At 48.4% G+C, this 24,021-nt stretch overlaps 1 protein-coding gene across 1 annotated transcript in view; it reads right to left on the bottom strand.

Moving 5' to 3' along the window:
- Positions 1-246: 246 nt before the first annotated feature.
- The window catches only part of LOC137436734 (calpain-3), a 129,631-nt gene continuing 105,856 nt past the window's right edge, over positions 247-24,021 (bottom strand). The window contains exons 21-25 of the mRNA XM_068130779.2: positions 23,764-23,832; positions 14,452-14,530; positions 4,631-4,747; positions 3,789-3,847; positions 247-1,285 (exon numbers count right to left, since the gene is read on the bottom strand). Coding sequence (XP_067986880.2) covers positions 1,259-1,285; positions 3,789-3,847; positions 4,631-4,747; positions 14,452-14,530; positions 23,764-23,832 — 351 coding nt within the window. The 3' untranslated portion in view covers positions 247-1,258. The remainder of the gene's footprint in view (positions 1,286-3,788; positions 3,848-4,630; positions 4,748-14,451; positions 14,531-23,763; positions 23,833-24,021) is intronic.

The raw sequence follows: 24,021 nt of genomic DNA on the forward strand, positions 1-24,021 counted from the left end.
CCATTTATTTTAAGCATTAGCTTTGAAAAATAAACGTGGTTGCCCGCCAGGAAGTTTAGGAAATTACAGTTGCCCGACAGAAAAATTGGGTTGCCACGGGACGTCGGGCAGGCGATTTTTGCGAGCCAGCTGTTGTTTATTAAACTTGTTGCTTTTGAAGCAGGTTTCTGTGTACTTTGAGCCACAAGATCGTCCTCCAGCATAATCAAATTCCCCTCAGAAACGTACACCTGCGCAGCTTAGAGATGAGTTAAGCTATATCTTTATGTTTATTGTACAGTCTTTAAATTGACAAATTTTCGATTTGGAATAACTGCATGGTGAGATGTTAGGAGATTATCGTAACAACTTGAAACACTGAAAACTGCTCACGCAACACTGGCCGGTTGTAACATTTGAGTACTTTGAAGATATTAATGCATCTTCGTCCTGTTTCAGAGTATCGGTGAAGAGCGATCATGTCTCAGAAACCTGAATCCTGATGGGCGGGATACATTACACCTCCGTTTCCGATGTTGGTTACTCCACGAGGGACATCATTAAAAAACTGCAGACACTGCGAGTTAATTTACCATTTCATTAAAAGGGATACGCAACATCATTAAAAGAAAAAGAAAAATCTGGGCAGCACAGAGCAATGGTGAGGAAACCCTCAAAGGCCTGCAGCTAACATTAGGAAAACCAAGAAATGGGTGGCCCAGGATAATCCTCCCACTCAGAGTAGCATGGCGTCCCGATTGTGTATTACATACTGCAGCCGGGGTTATTAAAGAGGATTTGCGGCTGCATAAACAATTTAAAAGCTGAGTTCAGAAGCCGCAACTGAAGCACTCCAGGGAATGCAAGACAAAATGCCGGAAAGCCGTACGAGCGCCATCTTGCAGGAGACAGGTGGAGGCACCAGATGAGCACGGATCGTATAAGCAATGAGATGGTATTTTGTTTCAAATATCTCCCACACTCGTTGGGAAGAAAAACAAATCAAACACGATTTCCACAGTTCTGCGTGTTTTCTCCGATTCCTTCAATTTTCATGCCGGCATTTTGAGATTACCAAGTTGTCGGCCAATCCATCCAATCGATGGATCGGTCAATCCAATACATCCAGATGCTTGCAAATGTACTGAATTGTTGTGAGGTTTCAACAGATTGTGAATATCACAAGAACAACATACAGAGCATAATTGAGGTCGGATGAAGACTCGGCTTGAACGTTCCATAATGCTTGGGACAATGTGTCTCCTCATGCGGACATTCCTCATGCATACATGGTGAGCTGCAGCCACTGTCAAGAGAAAAAAGCATATCATGTAATTACAGTACCTTGGATACACTCAACTTGGATACACAACGTGTCTGTGGATGTATCCTGGAGTTTTTCTAATATTCGTAGACCGAGTCAAATTTTTCTACATGTTTGAGAATTATCACGCATATTAAAAAAAAAAACATGGAAAAGTGTTTACAATAAACAAGAAATTTGTCCAATGAAGAAATGTATTGCCATTACGATAAGGAATTCATTTGATGATTCAAACCAAGCAATTGAGGTATGCAATATATAAAGGCTGTCCTTCTGAATGGGGCGTTCACATACCTGCCGTATTCACAGAATAGGTTTGGGATTCAAGTTCAAAAAGCAAGCAATGCTGGTACTGGAATGGTATCCGACTGTGAACCCACAGCTGATACTGACTCCATCCCATAAAAAACTAGACCGTTAATAGAATACCTTATCCCACAGTCTGGAAAAAAAGGATATGGAAAGGGCCTTTTAAACTCTTGCTTTGCTGTTTGACATTAAACAAGCATCGCTAGGCGCCGCCATATTTGTCTGAATTCTGAATGGCGCAGTTACTCTGCCCTCAGAGCATGAACCAGCATACGTTTCCCCAAGTACTGCTTAAAGAAAGGTTTTTGAAAGTACCAACGTGTTCTACAGTGTTCAAGGATATGATTCAATTTAAATAAAATAAAGGTTTTATTTTGTTGTAGAAAAAAAAAAACGTTTACCGCCGTTGATGCGCCTTCTTTTACACCACATTATTTCGCATGTTAAATTCGTTGTTTGTGCCTGTTTTCTGTGCCCTTTATGACATCTCTAAAAACTATGTTTGCTTATGGAATGATTTTAAATTTTGTTTGACTGCCAGACAGGCAGACACTAAAAAAAAATGACCCTACGCCTCTGTGCACATGCGCGATTGGGACAGGATTCCATACAATTTGCCAATTTCAGACTTAAAGTACTGCTAACTGTAGGTTTGTGTTCCGATTCGTGTTCTACAGTATTCAAAATACTAAATTCAGTTAAAATCAAATTGCTCCTCGATCATAGACTGATGTCTGTACTGTACACAGACAAACAGACAAAGTGAGACAGTTGTTTAACCCCGCTTTGCGCTTCACGCGCATGGGATAAATGTGCACCACATCAAACACTGGACATTCAGTGGATCAGTCCAAAGCTTCCAGATCAACTTGCTATAGATCTTCTTCTTTCGCATACAGCACAAGACGTCTAGTAGCATCATTGGTTGAGGGCACGGCCGTGCCACTGATACAACGTCCTCTGTAGGTTTTGGCAGGAATTTGTAATTTGTTCAGGGTGCCGGCGATAGCTCGCCTACTCTTTGCGAATGACACCGTGGGATCTTTAATTCCTCCGACTAATGGCAGCAGGCGTGCACACCCAGTTTAATACACATCCGAAGAATGTCACACACGTTGATGAATCATGCTGCCTGTGAAAGATATTCAATTAAAAATGCCAGTTGACACTTTCCTCCCACACAAACCCTCTTCACAAACTTCCCGGAGAGATAATTATGCATTAGTTGTTGATATTATTTTTATGTATTGAATCATAAAAGAATTTTAAAAAGACCATCATGCAAGGGTGAATTTGAAAGAGGTGAGGTGGACATAATGAGCGGTTGCTCTGTTAAGTGGGCGTTTCTATTTTACAATTCCAATCTGGTATTATTCAGCTGCTGCAACATGCAACTTCGAACATTCCGACATTGAAGATTCTACAAAGCTCCAAACAAACTAAAAACTTAAATTCCAGTAGTATTGAACCTTGAGTTCATAGTTTTAAAAAATTGAGTACTTTCACTCAAATGTGGCACTTTGTTTTGTTTTATACTCAGTTGCTGCGACATGATACATCAAACTGTCACCCTAGTGCCATCCACCGAAAGGACATAAAGCCAGATGACCCGGCTACCACCACTGGGTATAGGTTAGTTGACGATAAACATCGCTCAATGTCTTTCACGAAGAGTAGGAGAGTTGTCCCCGATTCACCGGTACCCTGAACAAGGTTCCAAATTCCTGCCACACACAGTCTAATGCTTGGCCAGCCAGTTACAAATTCATAGACTTAGGCCAGAATCATTCTCTGTGACTCACTCCACAAGGTGGGAATAATTGGGGCCGAGAAGGAAGAAGGCGAACGGTCTTTAAGATGTCTCACATAATTACTACCTTCTGGTACAAGAGAATTATACCCCTAAGTATTGCATTTGATTTTTGATGGAATGCATCACATTCTCGCAGGTTGGCCGGTTTAGCGTTGCCACTTGATGCGCACTCCAATTTCGGATTTTCCATAAGTCATGTCCACATTCGATCTCAGGTTGGACAGCTCAAAGAAGAGTGCACATACCCCTTCTATCAGGCCAACTTAAAAACCCATGATGCTCAAATACAAATGAAAATGCTGGAAAAACCTTTAACTTACACAATGCATTTGTCAAGCATTAACATACTTGTCAGATACATACCTCGAGTACATTCAGTTTTATGATGCCGTCATCATCAGTGTCAAAAGCTTGAAATGCTCCTGTGGGTTCATAAAAAACCACCGTTTAGAGGCCATTTTACAAATGTTTTGTAAAGGTTCATAAAAAAAATTATTAAAAAACCACCTTTAGAGGCCATTTTTCCCCGCAAAGCGGGGGTTGGCCTTTTTCGGGAACCGTGGTTGTTGTTGTTTTTCGGTCCCCTTTTTGAAGCAATGTTTTGCGGCCGGATGCCCTTCCTGACGCCAACCCTTTTTGCCGCCTTTAACGACAAGCAGGGAATTACCAGTGAACTGGTACTCAATTAGCCGACCTCGGAAGGATGACAGGCTGAGTCAACCCCCCTGGTGTTGATTCAGCGATCGACCGGGATTCGATCCCAGGATCCTTGGATCCTAAGCCGGCACCCTAACCGCTAGCCCAACACCAGGGTTAGCCCAACACCCTAATCATAGATACAAACAAATGGTTTATTTTAAACCTCTCGATGAAATGCAAAATTCAAAAAGCAAACGAAAGTATGATATATTTGAAAAGATATTTACTTCAATGGCCATGGCCATGTTAATTGAGCTTTGGAGAAGTAAACTGGGCTATCCACCATAATAATAAGTTCTGAGGAAAAGGGGTTCAAAGTTCAGGTTCCCCATTTAGAATATTTTTAGATCAGCATCAGCCTCAAATGAGAGAGATGGTTTACAGATCAGTATCAGCATCGGCTTGACAAAAGGATTCAAAAGAAAAAAGCTCACTTATATTTTTGCCCATCTTCATTCACATGAGGAAAAATGATTGAGAAAGTGTTAACGGAAATGGTAACTCACTGAACATGCCTTCTAACCGTACAAGGCACGTGATGAAGTTATCAAAGTCGATGTTTAGGTTTTCATCAGCATAACGCATGCTGATTATCTGATACAGCTGGTTGTTCAATTGGTAACCTGAAAAATTGCACGAACAATCCACAATGTTATCCGATTGTTCTTGCCAGGAGGCGGAACGATCAAGTTTAAATCAATTGTCACACAACGATTGAAGCTCATTTCCGTCACTGACAAAACTTCATGGTAACTATTTCAGACAATCACAATTTCGTTTTAAAGAAAAATGCTTCACCTAACATTGCCAATCAAACAACAAATGATTTGATCTTATTATTATAATTCAAACAGAAGACAATGCTCATGAAAGGGCTCGACAATAACTATGAGGGTATGAGGCCAGAATACAACTACAGTGGATCAGAGTAAACAAGCACATAGGGAGCATATGCATATATACAGGCAAATGATAGATAAAGAAATAGAACAAGAGCGAAAATTGCTTTGCAATACATGTCCGCTACCAAATTTCATCAGTAAACACATCCCTTTATTTGGGCGGTGTATAATGACACGTTCGGTGCCGAAAATAATAATTAAAAAAACTACCCGATGTACATACATGAAGCGAAAACATGCGTACGGCTTATGTGCATACCGTAAAAATGGGGGGAATAGGTGAATAGGGACAGCAAGGTGAATAGGGACACAAACTGAAAAAAAGTTCGGAAACTTTTTTCGCTGAAAATTGATAACCAAACTGATTTGTTGATATTTGGGTTGAAAGTGCTCTCTTGTTTTTTTAAAAAGCAACTTATAGTCCCTATTAACCCCATATATGGGTTAAATAGGAATAAATAGGATTTTTATGGCTGTCCCTATTCACTCCGTTTTACGGGTGAATAGGGACAGTCACTAATACAAAAAAATAGTAATCAAGAAACAATCCTGAGTTTCCAACTTATTGCTAAATTGATAGCTCAGATGGATGCACATAACATGCACCCATAATATGAACCACGGTGCCAATGAAAAAAATATGGGATAAAAAGTTTCTCCAAACTGTCCCTATTTCCTGATTATTATTTTTTTGTATTAGTGACTGTCCCTATTCACCCGTAAAACGGGGTGAATAGGGGCAGCCATAAAAATCCTATTTATTCATATTTAACCCATATATGGGGTTAATAGGGACTATAAGTTGCTTTTTAAAAAACAAGAGAACACTTTCAACCCAAATATCAACAAATCAGTATGGTTATCAATTTTCAGCGAAAAACGTTTCCGAACTTTTTTTCAGTTTGTGTCCCTATTCACCTTGCTGTCCCTATTCACCCCATTTTACGGTATATAATACATCGGGTTATATACCTGGAATCATTCCAATTGCACTGGGCGATGGACTTACAAGGCCTAAGGTCTGCTGATCTGTGCTGCTTCATGGAATGTCAGCATGATTATAATTCGAGTGGAGTCAAGCTGGCTGTCCAGCCAATGGGTGTCAAGCAGTGAAATGTAAAACATGTGATATTTTCTAAGTTCAAAAAGGGCATAACTCGCCCACAAAAAAATGGGGAATCACCCCAAAACTCAAACTTGTTCTGTAACTTATCATAACTAGAATGGCACTCAGTGGAGAGCATATCTCCGCCAGGTGAACAGTTTACGTGTTGCATCCCAGAGATGACCAGAAAATAACAATACATTGTAGCGGTTACCGCTGGATGCACACAATCGCCTTGCACCGGCCAGAACACGGCCAGACGCGCCTCTCCCGGGCATGCCCGGACTCACTGTTCCCGGGCACGCCCGAACCTCCCGGGCACGCCCGGTCTCGTCTTTCCCGGGCATGCCCGCTCTCGCCTTTCCAGGGCTCGCCCAGAGCGTCCGGGCATGCCCGCTATCGCCTTTCCAGGGCTCGCCCAGAGCATCCGGGCATGCCCGCTATCGCCTTTCCAGTGCTCGTCCAGAGCGCCCGGGCACGCCCAGCCTCGACTTGCCAGGCCGCAGCCAAACACGCCCGGGCAGGTCCAGACTCGCCTTTCCAAGGCTCGCCCTTGACACCCGGGCATGCCCGGTATAGCTTTTGCCGGGCAAACTTCCCGACATAAATGTGTATATATATTGCTGCCCGATAAAAGGGGCTTTTGTCAGAATACCTGAGCTGTTTTGTTTCAATAAAGCAACTCGGACGAATTCCGTCTTTGGTCGCGTCACTTCTTTCGACTCGCGTTGGAGCGCAGCTCCTTCACTGGTGACCTACCGACATGGACACGGCAGTGACTCTTAAACTGCCTACCTTCTGGGAGGCTCACGTGGCTGTTTGGTTCACCCAGGCGGACTCCCAGTTCGCCCTGCGAGGCATCACCGCGGACGACACCCGCTTCCACCATGTCGTGGCAGCGCTCGGTTCCGCCACCGTGGCCCGCGCCCTGAGCCTCCTCGAGCACCCGCCGGCTGCCGACAAGTATGACGCGCTGAAGACGCTCCTCCTCGACGCTTTCGCCCTCTCACCGGCGGCACGCGCACGGCGCCTGCTCGACCTGCCCGAGCTCGGCGACACGCGCCCATCCGAGCGCATGGACTATATGCTCTCGTTGCTCGGTGAGCACTCTCCGGATTTTCTGTTCCGCGAGTTGTTCCTTCGCCAGCTGCCTCACCCGGTACGCCTCGCCCTGGCTGGCACGTCGATCACCGATCCCCGCGCCCTCGCCAGGGAAGCCGATAAGATCTCCTCGGCGGGCCAACACATCGGCGCGGCTACCTGGAGCCTGCCGCCGTCCGAGGCGACGCCCACGACGCCCGAGCGCCCTGCGCGGTTGGAGGCCGAACTGCCGGTGAAACTGGCGGCCGCCACGCCGCACCGACCGCTTCCGACACGACGACCGGGGCCTCCACCTGACCAAGCGTGGTGTTACTATCATGCCAGGTTCGGACAGAAGGCCCGGACATGCCGACCCCCGTGCACCTTCGGCAGGCCGGGAAACGGCCGGGCCGGCGTTCATTACCAGCCATGAGCGCCGGCCACACGGGCAACTTACTGTTCATCACGGATAAAGCGTCCGGATGGCGCTTCCTGTGCGACACCGGCGCCCAACTGAGCGTCATACCCGCCTCTGACCAGGACAGGCAATCCGCGGTTTGCGGCCCCTCCTTGGTTGCGGCCAACGGATCGACCATCCGCACCTTCGGCCCGCGCAACGTCACCCTCTGCTTCGGCGGCCAACGCTTTGCTTGGACCTTTGTAACCGCCTGCATCCCCATGGCTTTGCTAGGCGCCGACTTCCTCTGCGCACACGGACTGCTGGTGGACGTCCAACGGCGTCGTTTAATCAACGCCGAAACCTTCAGCTCCCTGGTATGCACATTGAGCAGCTCCGCGCCGACCGAGCTGGCATGCGCCGTCCCGGCGGCGAACGAGTTTGCTCGCCTGCTCACGGAGTTCCCGGCCCTCACGCGGCCGACGTTTTCGGCCGTCGCAGTACGACGTGGGATCGAGCACCACATACCAACCACGGGCCCGCCGGTCTATGCCAGGGCCCGCCGCCTCGACCCAGCCAAGCTCGCCGTGGCGAAGGCCGAATTCGACGCGTTGGAGCACCTCAGCATCGTGCAGCGCTCCGATAGCGCGTGGGCCTCGCCACTGCACATCGTGCCAAAGCCGGGGGGTGGATGGCGCCCGTGTGGCGACTACCGCCATCTCAATGACGCTACCACCCCCCCCCCCCCCCCCGACAGGTACCCGATCCCGCATATCCAAGACTTCTCCGCCCGTCTGGCGGGACGGGTCATTTTTTCGAAAATTGATCTCATACGGGGATATCACCAGGTACCTGTCAGGGCGGCCGACGTCCCTAAAACGGCAGTCATCACGCCGTTCGGCTTATTCGAATTCTTGCGGATGCCGTTTGGTCTCAAGAACGCGGCTCAGGCGTTCCAGCGCTTGATGGACGGCGTGCTGCGTGACCTGCCGTTCCTTTTCGTTTACCTGGACGACATCCTCGTCGCCAGCACGTCCCGGGCCGAGCACCTCCTCCACCTCCGAACACTGTTCGGGCGCCTCAGCGAGCATGGCCTCATCGTCAACCCGGCCAAATGCCACTTCGGCACGACGGCGGTTGATTTTTTGGGCCACCACATCACCAAAAACGGGGCCGTGCCGCTGCCAACCAAGGTCGAGGCCATCACCACGTTCCCGCGTCCCCGCACCATAAAGGCCCTGCAGGAATTCCTGGGAATGGTGAATTTTTATCACCGCTTCGTGCCCCGCGCTGCTCAACTCATGCGGCCCCTCTACGAAGCCCTCCGGGGCAAGCCGGCCAAGCACGACATCGCCTGGTCCGCAGCAATGGATGCGGCCTTCCAAAGATCAAAGCGGTCCCTCGCCGACGCAACACTGCTCGCTCACCCGGTGCTCAACGCTCCCATCGCCCTCACCACGGATGCCTCCGACTACACGGTGGGCGCCGTACATGAGCAATGGGTGAACGGGGTTTGGCAGCCACTCGCTTTTTTCAGCCGGCAGCTCCGGCCGAACGAGCTCAAATACAGCACGTTTGACCGGGAGCTCCTCGGTCTACACCTGGCCGTCCAGCATTTCCGCCACCTCCTGGAGGGCCGACCTTTCACGGCGTTCGTCGACCACAAGCCGTTGGTTTACGCCATGGCCAAGGTCACGGAGCCGTGGTCGGCCTGCCAACAGCGCCACCTCTCCGCCGTGTCGAAGTTTACCACGGACATCCGGCACGTCGCCGGCAAAAACAACGCCGTGGCCGACTGTCTTTCCCGGGCCAGCGCGAACACGGTCCACCTGGGCGTGGACTTTGCGCTTATGGCGGCAGACCAAACCACCGACACCACGGTGCAAGCCCTCCGGGCGGCGGACACGGGCCTCCGCCTGGCCGACATCCCCTTCGCGGACACTGTCCTGCTCTGCGACGTCTCCCAAGGCCAGCCTCGCCCCATCGTGCCCATCACCTGGCAACGCCGCATCTTCGCCTCCCTCCACGGCCTTTCCCACCCGGGCCGGAAAGCTTCCCAGAAGCTGGTGTCGGCGCGATTCGTCTGGCACGGCCTTCGTCGGGACGTCCGCGATTGGACCAGCACCTGCATGGCCTGCCAACGGGCCAAGGTCCACTGACACACCCAGGCCCCGCTGGCACCTTTCACCGTGCCCGAACGACGTTTCGACCACGTCAACGTGGATCTGGTGGGCCCCCTCCCCCCGTCACGGGGGTTCACACACCTGCTCACCATGGTGGACAGGACCACCAGGTGGCCGGAGGCCGTTCCCCTCGTCTCCACCACCACCGCCGACGTGGCGCAGGCTTTCATTGCCACCTGGGTCGCCCGCTTCGGCGCACCGGCGGACATCTCGTCAGACCGCGGACCACAGTTCACCTCCGAGCTGTGGGGCGCGGTCGCCCGCAACCTGGGGGTCAAGCTCCACCGTACTACGGCCTACCACCCCCAAGCAAACGGGTTGTGCGAGCGATTCCACCGCTCCATGAAGGCCGCGCTCATGGCCGGCCTTCAAGACGGCGGTTGGGCCGACCGGCTGCCGTGGGTCCCTTTGGGCCTCTGCACGGCCCCCAAGGAGGACCTCCAGGCATCCACCGCCGAGCTTGTCTATGGCCAGGCGCTACGCGTCCCGGGCGAATTCGTGCCCGACGCTACCAGTCCCTGGTCCGCAGCTCACCAGCGCTCGGACCTCCAGGAGGCCGCCCGACGGTTTGCCCCCGTGCCAACATCCCACCACGGTGACCCCCAGTCCTACGTCCCCCCAGCACTTCGCACAGCGGAGTATGTTTTTGTGCGTCACGACGCACATCGGGGGCCACTCCGGCCGCCGTACGACGGGCCCTTCCGGGTGCTGCGACGGGACGACAAGTCGTTCGTCATCGACATCGGCGGCAGGTCGGACCGGATTGCGGTGGACCGCCTCAAGCCGGCGCACGTGGACGTCGACCACCCACCACGGGTGGCCCTTCCGCCGCGGCGAGGCCGCCCCCCGTCCACGGTGCCCCCCACTCGACCGCCCACCACCACACCGGACCCCCTCCCACGACCCGCCAGGGGTCGATTCGGCCGGGTCATCAGGACCCCCCTCAAATTGACCCTGCCGGTGCAAGTCGATTCTGGGGGGACGTGTGTAGCGGCTACCGCTGGGTTTTCACAATCGCCTTGCACCTATCAAGGACTCGGAGCGATCACCATGCCGGGCTCGTCCAGGACGCCCGGGCAGGCTCGCCCTCAACTTGCCAGGCCGCAGCCAGGACGCTGGGCCACGCCCCCTCTCGCCTTTCCTGGGCAAACGCTCCGGGATAATATGTATATATATTGCTGCCCGATAAACGGGCTTTTCAGAGTGCCTGAGTGTTTGGTTTGATTAAAGCAACTCGGATGAATTCCAGCTTTTTGTCGCGTCCATTCTTCCGATCGACGTGGGAGCCCCAGCTCCTTCACATACATACATACATACATAATACCTCACAAAGACACGGGCAGATGTGAGGCATGCAAGCAGGAAAAACAGCGGAATGAACTAGAAAGAGCAAACAGAGATTGTAGACCCTCGCCATGACTTGTTTTGTGTGGTGTGTTTGTGTTTGTGTGGTGTGTGTTTGTGTGGTGTGTGTTTGTTTTGTGTGGTGTGTTTGTGTTTGTGTGGTGTGTGTTTGTGTGGTGTGTGTTTGTTTTGTGTGGTGTGTTTGTGTTTGTGTGGTGTGTGTTTGTGTGTGTGTTTTTGTGGTGTGTAGTCGATTTATTGACAGCGCAGCTTTTGTTTACACAGCGGAAACTTTTCGGTTTTATTGAATAGATTCATGTTCCAATTGTAGGTATTTTATAGTCACGTAGTCACGTTCTGTACTATCTAGACATAAGCACGTTCTAATAGTACATATTTTATAGATGCACTCACATTCTTAATACACCTACTTTACAGCCATACTCATATTTTAACAGTACATCCTTTATAGGCATACTAGCATTCTACCAGTACATAATTTATAGACATACCCACATTCTAATAGTACGTACTTTATATATATAAATATATATATTCTCATTGTAATAGTACGTACTTTACAGACGTACTCATGTTTCTATCAGTACATCCTTTATAGACGTACTCACATTCAAATAATTGTACAGTACATCCTTTATAGACGTACTCACATTCTAATTGTACAGTACATCCTTTATAGACGTACTCACATTCTAATTGTACATACTTTATATACATATTCTCATTGTAATAGTACGTACTTTACAGACGTACTCATGTTTCTATCAGTACATCCTTGATGGACGTATTCACATTCTAATTGCACAGTACATCCTTTATAGATGCACTCACATTTCTAACAGTACATCCTTTATAGATGTACTAACATTCTAATTGTACATACTTTATAGACGGTCTCATTGTAATAGTACATACTCTATCGACACACTCACATTCTAATACAGTAGTATGTATTTTATAGACATCATCTCATTGTAACAGTACGTACTTTACAGACAGACGTACATACCTTATACTACAGTAATACGTATTATATAGACGTGATCTCTTTGTAATAGTACATACTTTATAGATGTAATCAAATTCGAATTGTACATATTTTATAGAGATACTTGGTTGAAAAAATGATAATGTGTAATACTGGCTACCATCAAGTGGCGTTTGTGGCCTATAGTCAGGGAGTCCCGTGGGCACTTAATGATTAGAACATACCACCTAGCTAGATACCTTATTTAGATCCTAAGGAACAAGAAAAACCATGCTGGCAAAAACTGAAGTGCTGCAGATGGCGGCCATCTTGGATCTCAAAATGGCCACCATTTGTGAACCCTTTTTGACTATAACCCAACTTGTGAATTTTATATGAAATAAATGTTGGTGGCTATATACCCCCAAATGTTTATGTCAAAGGTTAAAAATGTATACTTTCAATTTACTGTGGTAAACAAATGAATGGCAGCCATCTTGCTTTTCAAAATGGCTGCCACATTTTATGTTTATTTAAAATATACAGTATAAACATAAATGTCTCAAGATTTTCCTTTTGCAAAAATACCTATACTTTAATTAACAAAGAATTTAAACATGCACTTAATTCATTAAGGGCTATATTATTGTAATTTACCTGTTTTGTATACGATGAAATGTGGCCTTTCTGGGTATCGGTATTGACAAAACTACTATAGAGGGCAACATTGTGGCTGCAAGCTGTATTTACTCCACACATTCAGCACATGTCATTGGTCAGAAGTTTACTGGCTCAGTATTATGACAACAAGCGGGGAAAAACCCCAAAGTTTGTGGTAAGTTTACATTTCTATCTTATTGGTTTTGATAAGATGCCTTTAAGGAACTTGTTTAGCTGAGAAGAAACAGTTTGCATAGGAATAACTACTTTAAATAGGTGTGTGTGTGTGTGTGTGTGTGTGTGTGTGTGTGTGGGTGTGTGTGTGTGTGTGTGTGTGTGTGTGTGTGTGTGTGTGGGTTAGCTTGAACAGTCGGTAGGCTTAATATAACGACGTAATTCCTTATCAATACTTTTGATCAGAACATAATAAACAAATCTGGGTTGGCTCACTCCTACATTCCTACATTTCACTCCTAGTTGTTTACAACCAAACGCTTTCTGTGCTTAAATCTTTTTGGTACATCATTCCTTACCACCTTTAACCCTGGTGTTGGGCTAGCGGCTAGGGTGTCAGCTTAGGATACCTAGGATTCCTAGGATCCTGGGTTCGTAATCCCGGTCGATCGCTGAATTAACGCCGGGGGGGTTGACTCAGCCTGTCATCCTTCCGAGGTCGGCTAATTGAGTACCAGTTCACTGGTAATTCCCTGTTTGTCGTTAAAGGCGGCAAAAAGGGTTGGCGTCAGGAAGGGCATCCGGCCGTAAAACATTGCTTCAAAAAGGGGACCGAAAAACAACAACAACCACGGTTCCCGAAAAAGGCCAACCCCCGCTTGCGGGGAAAAATGGCCTCTAAAGGTGGTTTTTTTTTTTTTTTTATTCCTTACCACCTTTATAATTATATGACGGTTATTACAATACATAACTCTTTTCGAAAGGATACACTACTCAAAATGGCATAAGTATGGCCCACCAATCACATATATCTTCCTCTGATCATGTCGGATGTATGTTTTACTACTCCCTTGTCATGGTAAATGTAGGTTTTGCCACCAAAATCAGCTTTATACCACATTCGAATCCAGATTTACTAAAGAAATAAACCTTAAATGACGGCCATTTTGAAATCCAAGATGGCTGCCCCCACAACACTTTCAAATTTGCCAACATGATTTTTTGTGTTCTCTGGTACCTATATAACATGTTTAGACAGGTGGGATCTTCTAATCATTCAGTGCCCACGGGAGGACATAACCCCCCTGACTACTACATTAGCATATTATGTGAGGACAGACAGACAGACAGACCAAATGTAATACTCTCTGGCAAGGGTAAAAGGTAGAAGTGGACATAAGGGAAAGGTCAGCTGGAAGACAAAGGTTCACAGGCCATAATGGAGATCAAATAAAGTGGGGGAAAAGAATGGAGGGAAGAACAAGACTCGATGGATTCAGGCTGATAAATCCACAAATGAAGGAGTAGGGGTTGGTAGAGGGGAGGAAGGATAAAATGGCATATGAAAACGGAGAAGCTGAAGTTCACAAGTTTTCATACCAAGGTAGAAATAGAACAATATTCTAGGTTACAAAGTATCTTTGCAGATGTACCAGAATGCATACAGAAAGATACGAAAAACAAACGTTGGCATAATGTACCTGGAAATCTCACCTGCCGCATTAACTGCCAAGCGTAACTCGTAAGATGTCATGCTTCCAGACTTGTCAGAATCAAACTGTTGGAAGATTCCCTGGAGAAGGTAGGCATGGATGTCAATAATCGATCAGCATGAACCGTAACCGTAAATGAGCCTTTTCAATCCATTACAGGATAAAAGCCTCCCTCAACTCAAGCACCACTGTTGCCATGTTGGACAAACACAGCCATGGTGGAACAAGCGTTATGCCTAGGTCCCCCGTCGGGGAAGTGATGTGAGTTGACAAAGTGGAAGACGCAGAAAACATGCTATGATATTGTTACAGACGCGGTTGTGGATGTTGGTTTACCGAGCGGTTTGGTATGACCGCGTCTGCACAGTTTACCCGATTATACTCGAACGTTGGCCGAGTCGCGCTATGCTAAATCAATTACGGAAAGGACACAACGGCTGGATTAAATGACACGACACCAGGGGTACAGTTCTCAAGACCTCCGGAGGAGGTTATAATATTGCGGAACGTTAGATTACAAGGACAAGAGAGACAGCATAGTAAGGTAGGCACTTAAATACGGTCTTATAGTAGCCCTGACAGACGACAGATAAACAGGACAAAACTGACTCACACAAGGATTGATGGCAAGGAGGGGCAGGTAGTTGATAGCTCAAGGTGCACTCTTGGCTCAGGGGCAGGATCCACATGGTCCGGTCCAGAGATGCGGGAGGTCTCTCTCAGCGTCAGCGTTGGAAGGTGACGTTCTTTCTCCAAGCTGGGGGCGCATCTCACGTCACGTCCGGTAAGTGGCTGCGTATATCCGGCGGGGAGTGACACGCCCTCGGCTCGTTAGCTCCGCCCCAGATGGAATCGGCCCGTTGCTTCTTATTGGGTGTGGGGGTTACCAGGCTCCGCCCTTGACGAGGAGCTGACAGCCAGCCCCTTCGTGGTAACCCCGTGGGCGCACATGGCAATGGCGGCTAACCAAGCCGGTGTGAGGACGCACACTCCCCGCACCGCGGCCGCGCCGCCCCCGCTGTGGTTGTAGTTGTTGTTGTTGTTATTGTTTCATGGGGAAGATGGGAGGAGGTATGAGGAGGTCCTAAACTCACTACTGGTGCCATACAATCACATTCTGGTGCAACGAAGAGTCAGAATTAATGGAAACGAGTCCTTAACTGACATAGACTAAGAATAACTAGCAAGATGTCCGAAAGTTGTCTACGTGAGATGCGGTGGACCTGGGCACGACATTTAATGGGGGAAGAAGGGGAAGGTCGGTTCTACAGAGTGTTGTTTACAGACAATGGGACTAGGGAATGGGGGATTGGGGATAGTTGGGGAGTATTGGGGAAATAGGGGAATATTTACAAGTGGATATGGAGGCCAAATCCCATATCCGCAACATTGCACCCTTCTCTACCCTCGGGGCGTCCCGACCCGATAAATTTTTACCTATTTTAGTGTGGCACTCAGATGTAGTTCCCTCTACTATTAACTCTACCCTGAGTGCGACAGTTTTACAGATATTCACAAATGAGTAAATATGTCCCCCTGCGACGTTGCACCCTTCTCCTCACAGAAACACACCCACAGGATAACCAAATCGCGGAAAGAATTCGCAAACTAAACATACAGCCGGTAGGGAGCATTATTTACAAGACTACGCTGATATTTACACTACGATCCAGGACCTGTTTTTGGAGGAACACATGCAGATGTTATGCATAGAGAGAGCACGCATGCCAGCATCGATACACCAACCCACGAGTGCTCTGTGGCCTTACGGCCTTTAATAATGTGCAGAGCACCCCTTCCAAGCACCAAAAGCACCACCCCATCACACAGTCAGCACCATCCGGTGCACCAATAAAATGTTTAATAATCATGGTGTGGTGTCGCAGCCGGCCGATGTTCTGCCGCTGGTCTTGCCTTCGTGTGGTGCACTTGGCCTTCTTACTTCTTTCAAAAATAAAGAAAGGCGCCAACCGCGTCCATTTCTTTATTGTGGCCGTCAGGGGGCCAACTATAAGTGGTTCACCTGTATGGCATAGGTGCCACGTTGACCCATAGGTCCATCCACGGGTGGTGCTTGGCGGCAAAAGAACTGCGGTCCATTGTGGGTGGCCACCAAAATTGCGGTCCATATGGTGTATCGATCCAGGCAGCAAGCAGCGAAAGTGCAGGCCCACAACTGCGGAGCCAGCACCTCTCTCTCTCCTCTCTCTCTGCCCCAAAGCCAGATCCTCGGAGGTGGGAGACAAAAGAAAAGACAAGTGAGTAAGGTGGTAAGGGCGCAAAAGTGCACGCAATACAAGGTGATGCACACTGGGGGCACATGGGAACCAGGTGAGACAGGTACGTTCCTACCGTATGCCCCCCCCCTCCCCACCAGGTAACCTACATTGCCCCTCCCTTACCCCTTACTGTATCCACAAAGCACAACACTACCCATAAACATCTACTTTACAAATCAACAAACGTCCCTACTGTCTTCCCCGTTCCTCCCATAAACCAAATTCGTCTTCTCTCCCTCCTAACCAATCAAATTTGCTATTTCCAACTCTCATCACAATTTGCCATCTCCAACTCAACATCATAATTTGCTATCACCAATTCATCATCAGTCCCTCCTAGGGAGGGAGAGATGGAATCACCCCAATGTCTCATCCACGTCGTGATGCGTCTCACAAATCCAACAGCAATCCTTACTTCCTGCAACACAAAACAAAGAAAACACAGGTGTGGAGTCATCATCATCACCTCAGGCAAGTGGCTGCGTATGGTGCGACAGGTTCATCAATCCTAACTATTTCCTAAATGACTTTAACAACTTTACATTACCCGGGGTCTTTCCCTGCCAATCCATTGGCCCTCTTACACTATGGGTTCTAAAAACCAATTCCCATTGCCCAACTGTGGTGCTTTTCAATTTGGGGTCTCACTCCCCCGATTCATCTCCCGGTGCCCTCGCACAATTTCTGGGCTGTGGCGTGTACCTCTCCCAGCGGGTCTACCCACCTGCACACCTCCACCACTGCAGTTGCCTCCGAGCTTACCTGCTCCTTACCCTAACCTAACTACCTGGGGAAGGCCCTCTGGCGCTCTCCCCACTCGGTGCCCTCTCTGGCACTGGGCTACCCGGGTCCGTCCTCCGGATCCTCGGGCCCCATCCACAACTACCGGCTCCCAGAGCCCACCTGCGGCCTCACCTGGCCGACATCCTCACAGTGGTGGAGTGCTCAACCAACTACACACACTAACAGGCTACACGCCCAGCCATTTCCACAACACTAATGCACCCATCCAAATACCATTCTTTCACCTCGCACCACAGATGCCAATATCCAACCACAATTTACCTGTACCCTCTACCTAACACTTACACTACCCGCCCCGGGTACCCGTGAAAGGGGTCCACTCTTCCCCCATCCACACCTTCGCACCATGCACACCACTCCGTACCACTTACTCCAACTCTCTCCACTCACCTGTACTTGCACACCTGTGCTCTCACACCTGGTGCCGCCTGCACCCTTCTCTCCCCAAGCGCATTCGCGCTGATCCACAACACTCACTACTCACACACTGCTCCACACACCTGTCCAGTTGCACACCTGTGCAATCACACCTGTTCAATTCTCACACACACGGCATCATCTCAGCTAACTACTCCCTTCTGAAACTTGCGCTTCCCAGTCGTCCCTTTAAACTATTGCGCTCCCTCGTCATTATCATCCACACTAAACTACCTGCGTCCCCACTACAGGTATCAGTCACTAACTAACCTTAACGTTACCTAATGTCATCTTCTAGGTCCCTATCAATATCCTAACCCACCCGGGCTAGTTTTCACTGCCATACACCCCATAAGCTATTGCGCATTTGCCCCCCTATGGGAAGGGTGGCAGGGATGCCACCCTTACCCACCGGGCCCATCGCTCACTACCAATTTTGCACATCAAATTTCAACAAATCAAAAATTTGCCAATCACTGCCCATCCTCTGCCAATCATTACTGCCAATCCTTTGCCAATCATCAAATTTTGTTTTTCTCTAATTTCGGGGCCAAAACACTATCCTCATCACCCAGTCTACTCACTAATGCCTCTCGGTGCGCCAATTCCTGTCCAAAGCCCGGCTTCGTAAAGCCGAGCAATGAATGCGGGTTGTTTGGTGCCAGCGGCTGGATACGTCCCGCACTCGGGGCAGGGACGGGGGCTTAACCGGCCCGAGACCCCACGCACCATCTCGGCACGGAGCCATCCCATGGCTCGATCTCGACCTGCCGGAATGCCTCAACAAAAAGTGGTCGCCATGACGGCCCTTCCTATCGGCCTGCCCGCTCCGCCTAGTGGAGCACGGACGCGGCCGTTCAAAGCGAGGCCCGGCACGCACCGAGGGCCCGATTCGGCTAAAAGTCGACCTAACCGCTGCTCCGTTTAACGTCGATGCTTTACTTGCATGCTTACAAGCATACGCTACCCCTTTCACCCTCACAAAACCTGGCGTTCCAACGCCGTCCGTACATTCCACCAACGCTCTCTCTGTTACACACCACACCTCTTGCGCACACTTCGGTCCACACCTCTCCTCCGTTACGTCCTCCGTAACACTCACCATGGGCGTGCACTCCGTATTGCTCTCACTCCCTGTGTCACACCCCGTACACACCGACGTGCATTCTCGCTCGCACTCGGTTTCACTCCCACACTTTATAACACACCCACTCGCCGACGCACACTTTTTCCTCCCACGCGTGCCATTTCCACTCACACGGGACCCTTCACCAACGCCCGGGTGCTTCCTCGATCCCAAGCGCGCGAAAATTCTTTTGTCGCTAAACATCCTCTTACAAAATCTCCCCGCACAATACACAGCACGTCTCACCTTCGGGGTTCTTCTTCCTCCCTGCACCAAAACCTGCAAACTTCCATTTGGATTAGCGAGTACAGCATCAGGATGTGCATTTAGACTTTGAGCAATTTCCATTCCTTCCTCCGATTGTTGCTCTTTTAACTTTAAGTCCCCGGTCTCTCCAATTTCAACTATACCCATAATTTCTTTGTTCACCTCGACGACCGTTGGCTTTAATAAAATTCCCTCTACCTCATCGGTCGCCGGCTTTTCCAAACCCCGGGTCGCGATTTCTACCCCCGTCATTGTACCCGCGCTTTCCTCCGCTTCGCTCAACCAGCGCTTTTCGACTCGCGTTACCTCCTCGTGCACCCCTGGGACCCCTTCACCCAACTTGCGGTCTCTGTCCCTCTGCTCCCTTTCCTCCCTATCGGCCCTCATTCCGTTCGTTGTTGCTTCAATTTGGTTACTCAACCGCTCACTGCTAGCCCTCATTCGCTCACTATGAGCATCCATTTTTGCTTCTAGCCTCTCCATAAGGGCCCTCATTTGTATCATCATAAAAAGGTCCGAATTCCCCAGCGGCGCTACTACGGTCACGGGCGCGGCTAGATTTGGTGCCGCTGTAACCGCGTGCGCGAGAGCGCCATTTTGTGCACCTGATACCTCCTCAACCACACCTTCTTTACTCTCCTCCACCATTTTCCCCACTTCTTCCCTGGGGTCCTGGGTCGATTTTACCCCACTCTCCACTACCGGAACCCAGCCGTCTTGGTCTGCCATAGCGCGACTTTCAAAATTCGGGTTTTTATTTTTTTTGTAAAACACAATTAAATTTCGCCGTTATAATTTCGAGCGCGGGAAACGCGCTCCGGATCGAATTCTACTTCCCGACACCAAAATGTTACCCTAATGGTACAATTGGTGTTCCAAAATTTGGGCCTAACTGAATTTAGGCCCAGGTCCGAATCCAACTCCTCGACACCAAATGTTACAGACGCGGTTGTGGATGTTGGTTTACCGAGCGGTTTGGTATGACCGCGTCTGCACAGTTTACCCGATTATACTCGAACGTTGGCCGAGTCGCGCTATGCTAAATCAATTACGGAAAGGACACAACGGCTGGATTAAATGACACGACACCAGGGGTACAGTTCTCAAGACCTCCGGAGGAGGTTATAATATTGCGGAACGTTAGATTACAAGGACAAGAGAGACAGCATAGTAAGGTAGGCACTTAAATACGGTCTTATAGTAGCCCCGACAGACGACAGATAAACAGGACAAAACTGACTCACACAAGGATTGATGGCAAGGAGGGGCAGGTAGTTGATAGCTCAAGGTGCACTCTTGGCTCAGGGGCAGGATCCACACGGTCCGGTCCAGAGATGCGGGAGGTCTCTCTCAGCGTCAGCGTTGGAAGGTGACGTTCTTTCTCCAAGCTGGGGGCGCATCTCACGTCACGTCCGGTAAGTGGCTGCGTATATCCGGCGGGGAGTGACACGCCCTCGGCTCGTTAGCTCCGCCCCAGATGGAATCGGCCCGTTGCTTCTTATTGGGTGCGGGGGTTACCAGGCTCCGCCCTTGACGAGGAGCTGACAGCCAGCCCCTTCGTGGTAACCCCGTGGGCGCACATGGCAATGGCGGCTAACCAAGCCGGTGTGAGGACGCACACTCCCCGCACCGCGGCCGCGCCGCCCCCGCTGTGGTTGTAGTTGTTGTTGTTGTTATTGTTTCATGGGGAAGATGGGAGGAGGTATGGGGAGGTCCTAAACTCACTACTGGTGCCATACAATCACATTCTGGTGCAACGAAGAGTCAGAATTAATGGAAACGAGTCCTTAACTGACATAGACTAAGAATAACTAGCAAGATGTCCGAAAGTTGTCTACGTGAGATGCGGTGGACCTGGGCACGACATTTAATGGGGGAAGAAGGGGAAGGTCGGTTCTACAGAGTGTTGTTTACAGACAATGGGACTAGGGAATGGGGGATTTGGGATAGTTGGGGAGTATTGGGGAAATAGGGGAATATTTACAAGCGGATATGGAGGCCAAATCCCATATCCGCAACAATATGATATTTCGTTCACAAGGTTCAGACATATATATGGTGGCGGCCATCTTGGATTTTGACGTGGCGACCCAATTTTCAATAGGGTTCTTCCTTATGCCTGGATACACCCACACACCAGATTAAAAGTTGGTACTTCGCTTATTTTTCAAGATATTCCACTCACAAGGTTCAGACATACATGGCGGCGGCCATCTTGGATTTTGACGTGGCGACCCAATTTTCAATAGGCTTCTTCCTTATGCCTAGATACATTCACACACCAGATTAAAAGTTGGTACTTCGCTTATTTTTCAAGATATTCCGCTCACAAGGTTCAGACATACATGGCGGCGGTCATCTTGGATTTTGACGTGGCGACCCAATTTTCAATAGGGTTCTTCCTTATGTCTAGGTACACCCACACACCAGATTAAAAGTTGGTACTTTGCTTATTTTTCAAGATATTTCGCTCACAAGGTTCAGACATACATGGCATCAGACATACATGGCGGCGGCCATCTTGGATTTTGACGTGGGTTGCACCCACACACCAAATTCGAATGCGGTCCTTCGCTTACGCACGCACACACGCACATACGCACGCACGCACGCCCACACGGACGGACGGACGGATGGACGGACACACGGACGGAGAGGAAAACCATAGTCCCCCTTTCGCTCCGCGGTGCGACGGGGGACAATAATTGTCACTGCTGTTAAATTCCCACCGCACAAGACAAAAATGACTGGAGTGAAGTCGATAATGCGCCATCGCAAATCCCCACTCTTCCCACCTAAAACAAAGTTGAAAGATGGCAAAAAGTTCCACCATGATGACCTAATATCAAATTTTGAGCTAAATTTTTCTCCCTGTTTATGACCCCTGTGAACCCAAGTCCCCACCCCCTCGGGCATGAACCGGATGTCAAATCCAAAAATTGTTACATATTTCATGTCCCCCAATGCCGATTGCATATACAGGGTTTCATTAAAAAAATGTTTTCAAATATGCCCGTAATTGCATTTTGGGGAATTTGACATTTTTAGACTCAACCCCAGGGGGTGGAGCCAAAAATGATACTTCTCTTGCACATTAATGCCATGTGCTGATCATAACTACCAAGTTTGGTGAATTTTTGCACAACCGTTTATAGGAGGAGATAGCGTGACAGACAGACAGAAGATGGAGGCGAAAAAGCGTGGGGACACCAAAGCAGTTATTCATTGGTGTCGGGACCTTTGGTGTAGTTTGTGGTGAAGATTCTGGATTGGTGTGCCATAGTTTGTGGGTATCAATATGGTGAAGGATGCAGTACGCTGAAGGATGCAGTATCAAGGATTTGACATTCAACATGAGTTTCTGGAACACAAGCTCGTGTTTGGAGAGCTACTGAGTCATTGTATTACTGTTAATAAAACCAAACTGGCTCACTAATGACTAGCTGCCTCATGAATATGAGGTAATCTGAAGATCTGCCAGCTCCACCTGATCTGCTATATCCATGTGGCATCAAGTCCAAACAGTGTGGTTAACTTTTAAGTACTCAGGGCCATTGCAGTGTCCCCGTAGGTTTGGGTGAATTTGAAGCAACTTTCAGGGTGGGACAGACAAGATAGACAGCCTTGGCCGATTGTAGATAAAGATATAGATTCTTGTTTATGAGGAGAAAGTGAAAAAGTGGGTGGAAAGAAAATCTTTAAAATCCCTTCAATTCCAACTAATTAATAATATTGACGGTTTCAGAGATCTACATACACTTGTAATGAATTGTAAGCTTCTACTTTTGTGTTGATTCAGGGGGTTGAATACTAATATGTAACTTAGATATTTCTGTATTTTTTAATTTTTTTTTTGTAAAAAATTCTAAAAACCAAATTCTACTTTGACATTATGGGGTGACATTATATGTAGACCAGTTATATCACATTATATGCGTGTAGATCAGTGGCAAAAAAAATGTCAATTTAATCCATTTTAAATTCAGGCTGTAACACAACAAAATGTGAAAAACGTCAAGGGGTGCGAATACTTTCTGAAGGTACTGTATACATATATGTATATTGTATACTGTATATGTACGGTGGAAATAGCCACCACCTTTGGTGGTAACCGCTATTACAAATCATCTTCCTTTCATTTATGATATGGAGTATGATATGTTGTGATCAATAAAATTTCTTTCAAAAATGTCAACAATTATACAGTGCATCTCCAACAATGTGTCGCAGAAAATTGCCCACCACAGGTGGGCCAAGAAAGGTACTCACGCCTGGAGGGCCCTCTAGTTTATACAATGGCAGTTAATGATTTAAACAAAGCCAATGGTCCAATAATTGTATTTAAACTGGACATTTCACCTTCTCTAAGCAAGGCAGTGACCATTATGAAGAGGATCATTTAGAGGGACAAGTGCAGTACCTTCCAGCACTTGATCTTGTTCCACATGTATTTGAATTCTGGCAGCGTCAGCTTGCCTGAGGCATCTGTCTGGAATGATCAGTCAAAGTACATTGGCTTATTGGGGAGTGAAAACACCGAGTTATCCTCATGGCATTATTAATGATAGCTTTCAAATCCCAGTAATATCTTCTCGAACTCTCCACCTCCAGCCACATCAAAAAATAAATTAAAACAGGAAAATGGATATTGCATGAACTTTAACCTGCTTTCCTCTTT

Source organism: Myxine glutinosa, chromosome 11 (genome assembly GCF_964187855.1).
Source record: "Myxine glutinosa chromosome 11, kmMyxGlut1.1, whole genome shotgun sequence".
Taxonomy (NCBI): domain Eukaryota; kingdom Metazoa; phylum Chordata; class Myxini; order Myxiniformes; family Myxinidae; genus Myxine; species Myxine glutinosa.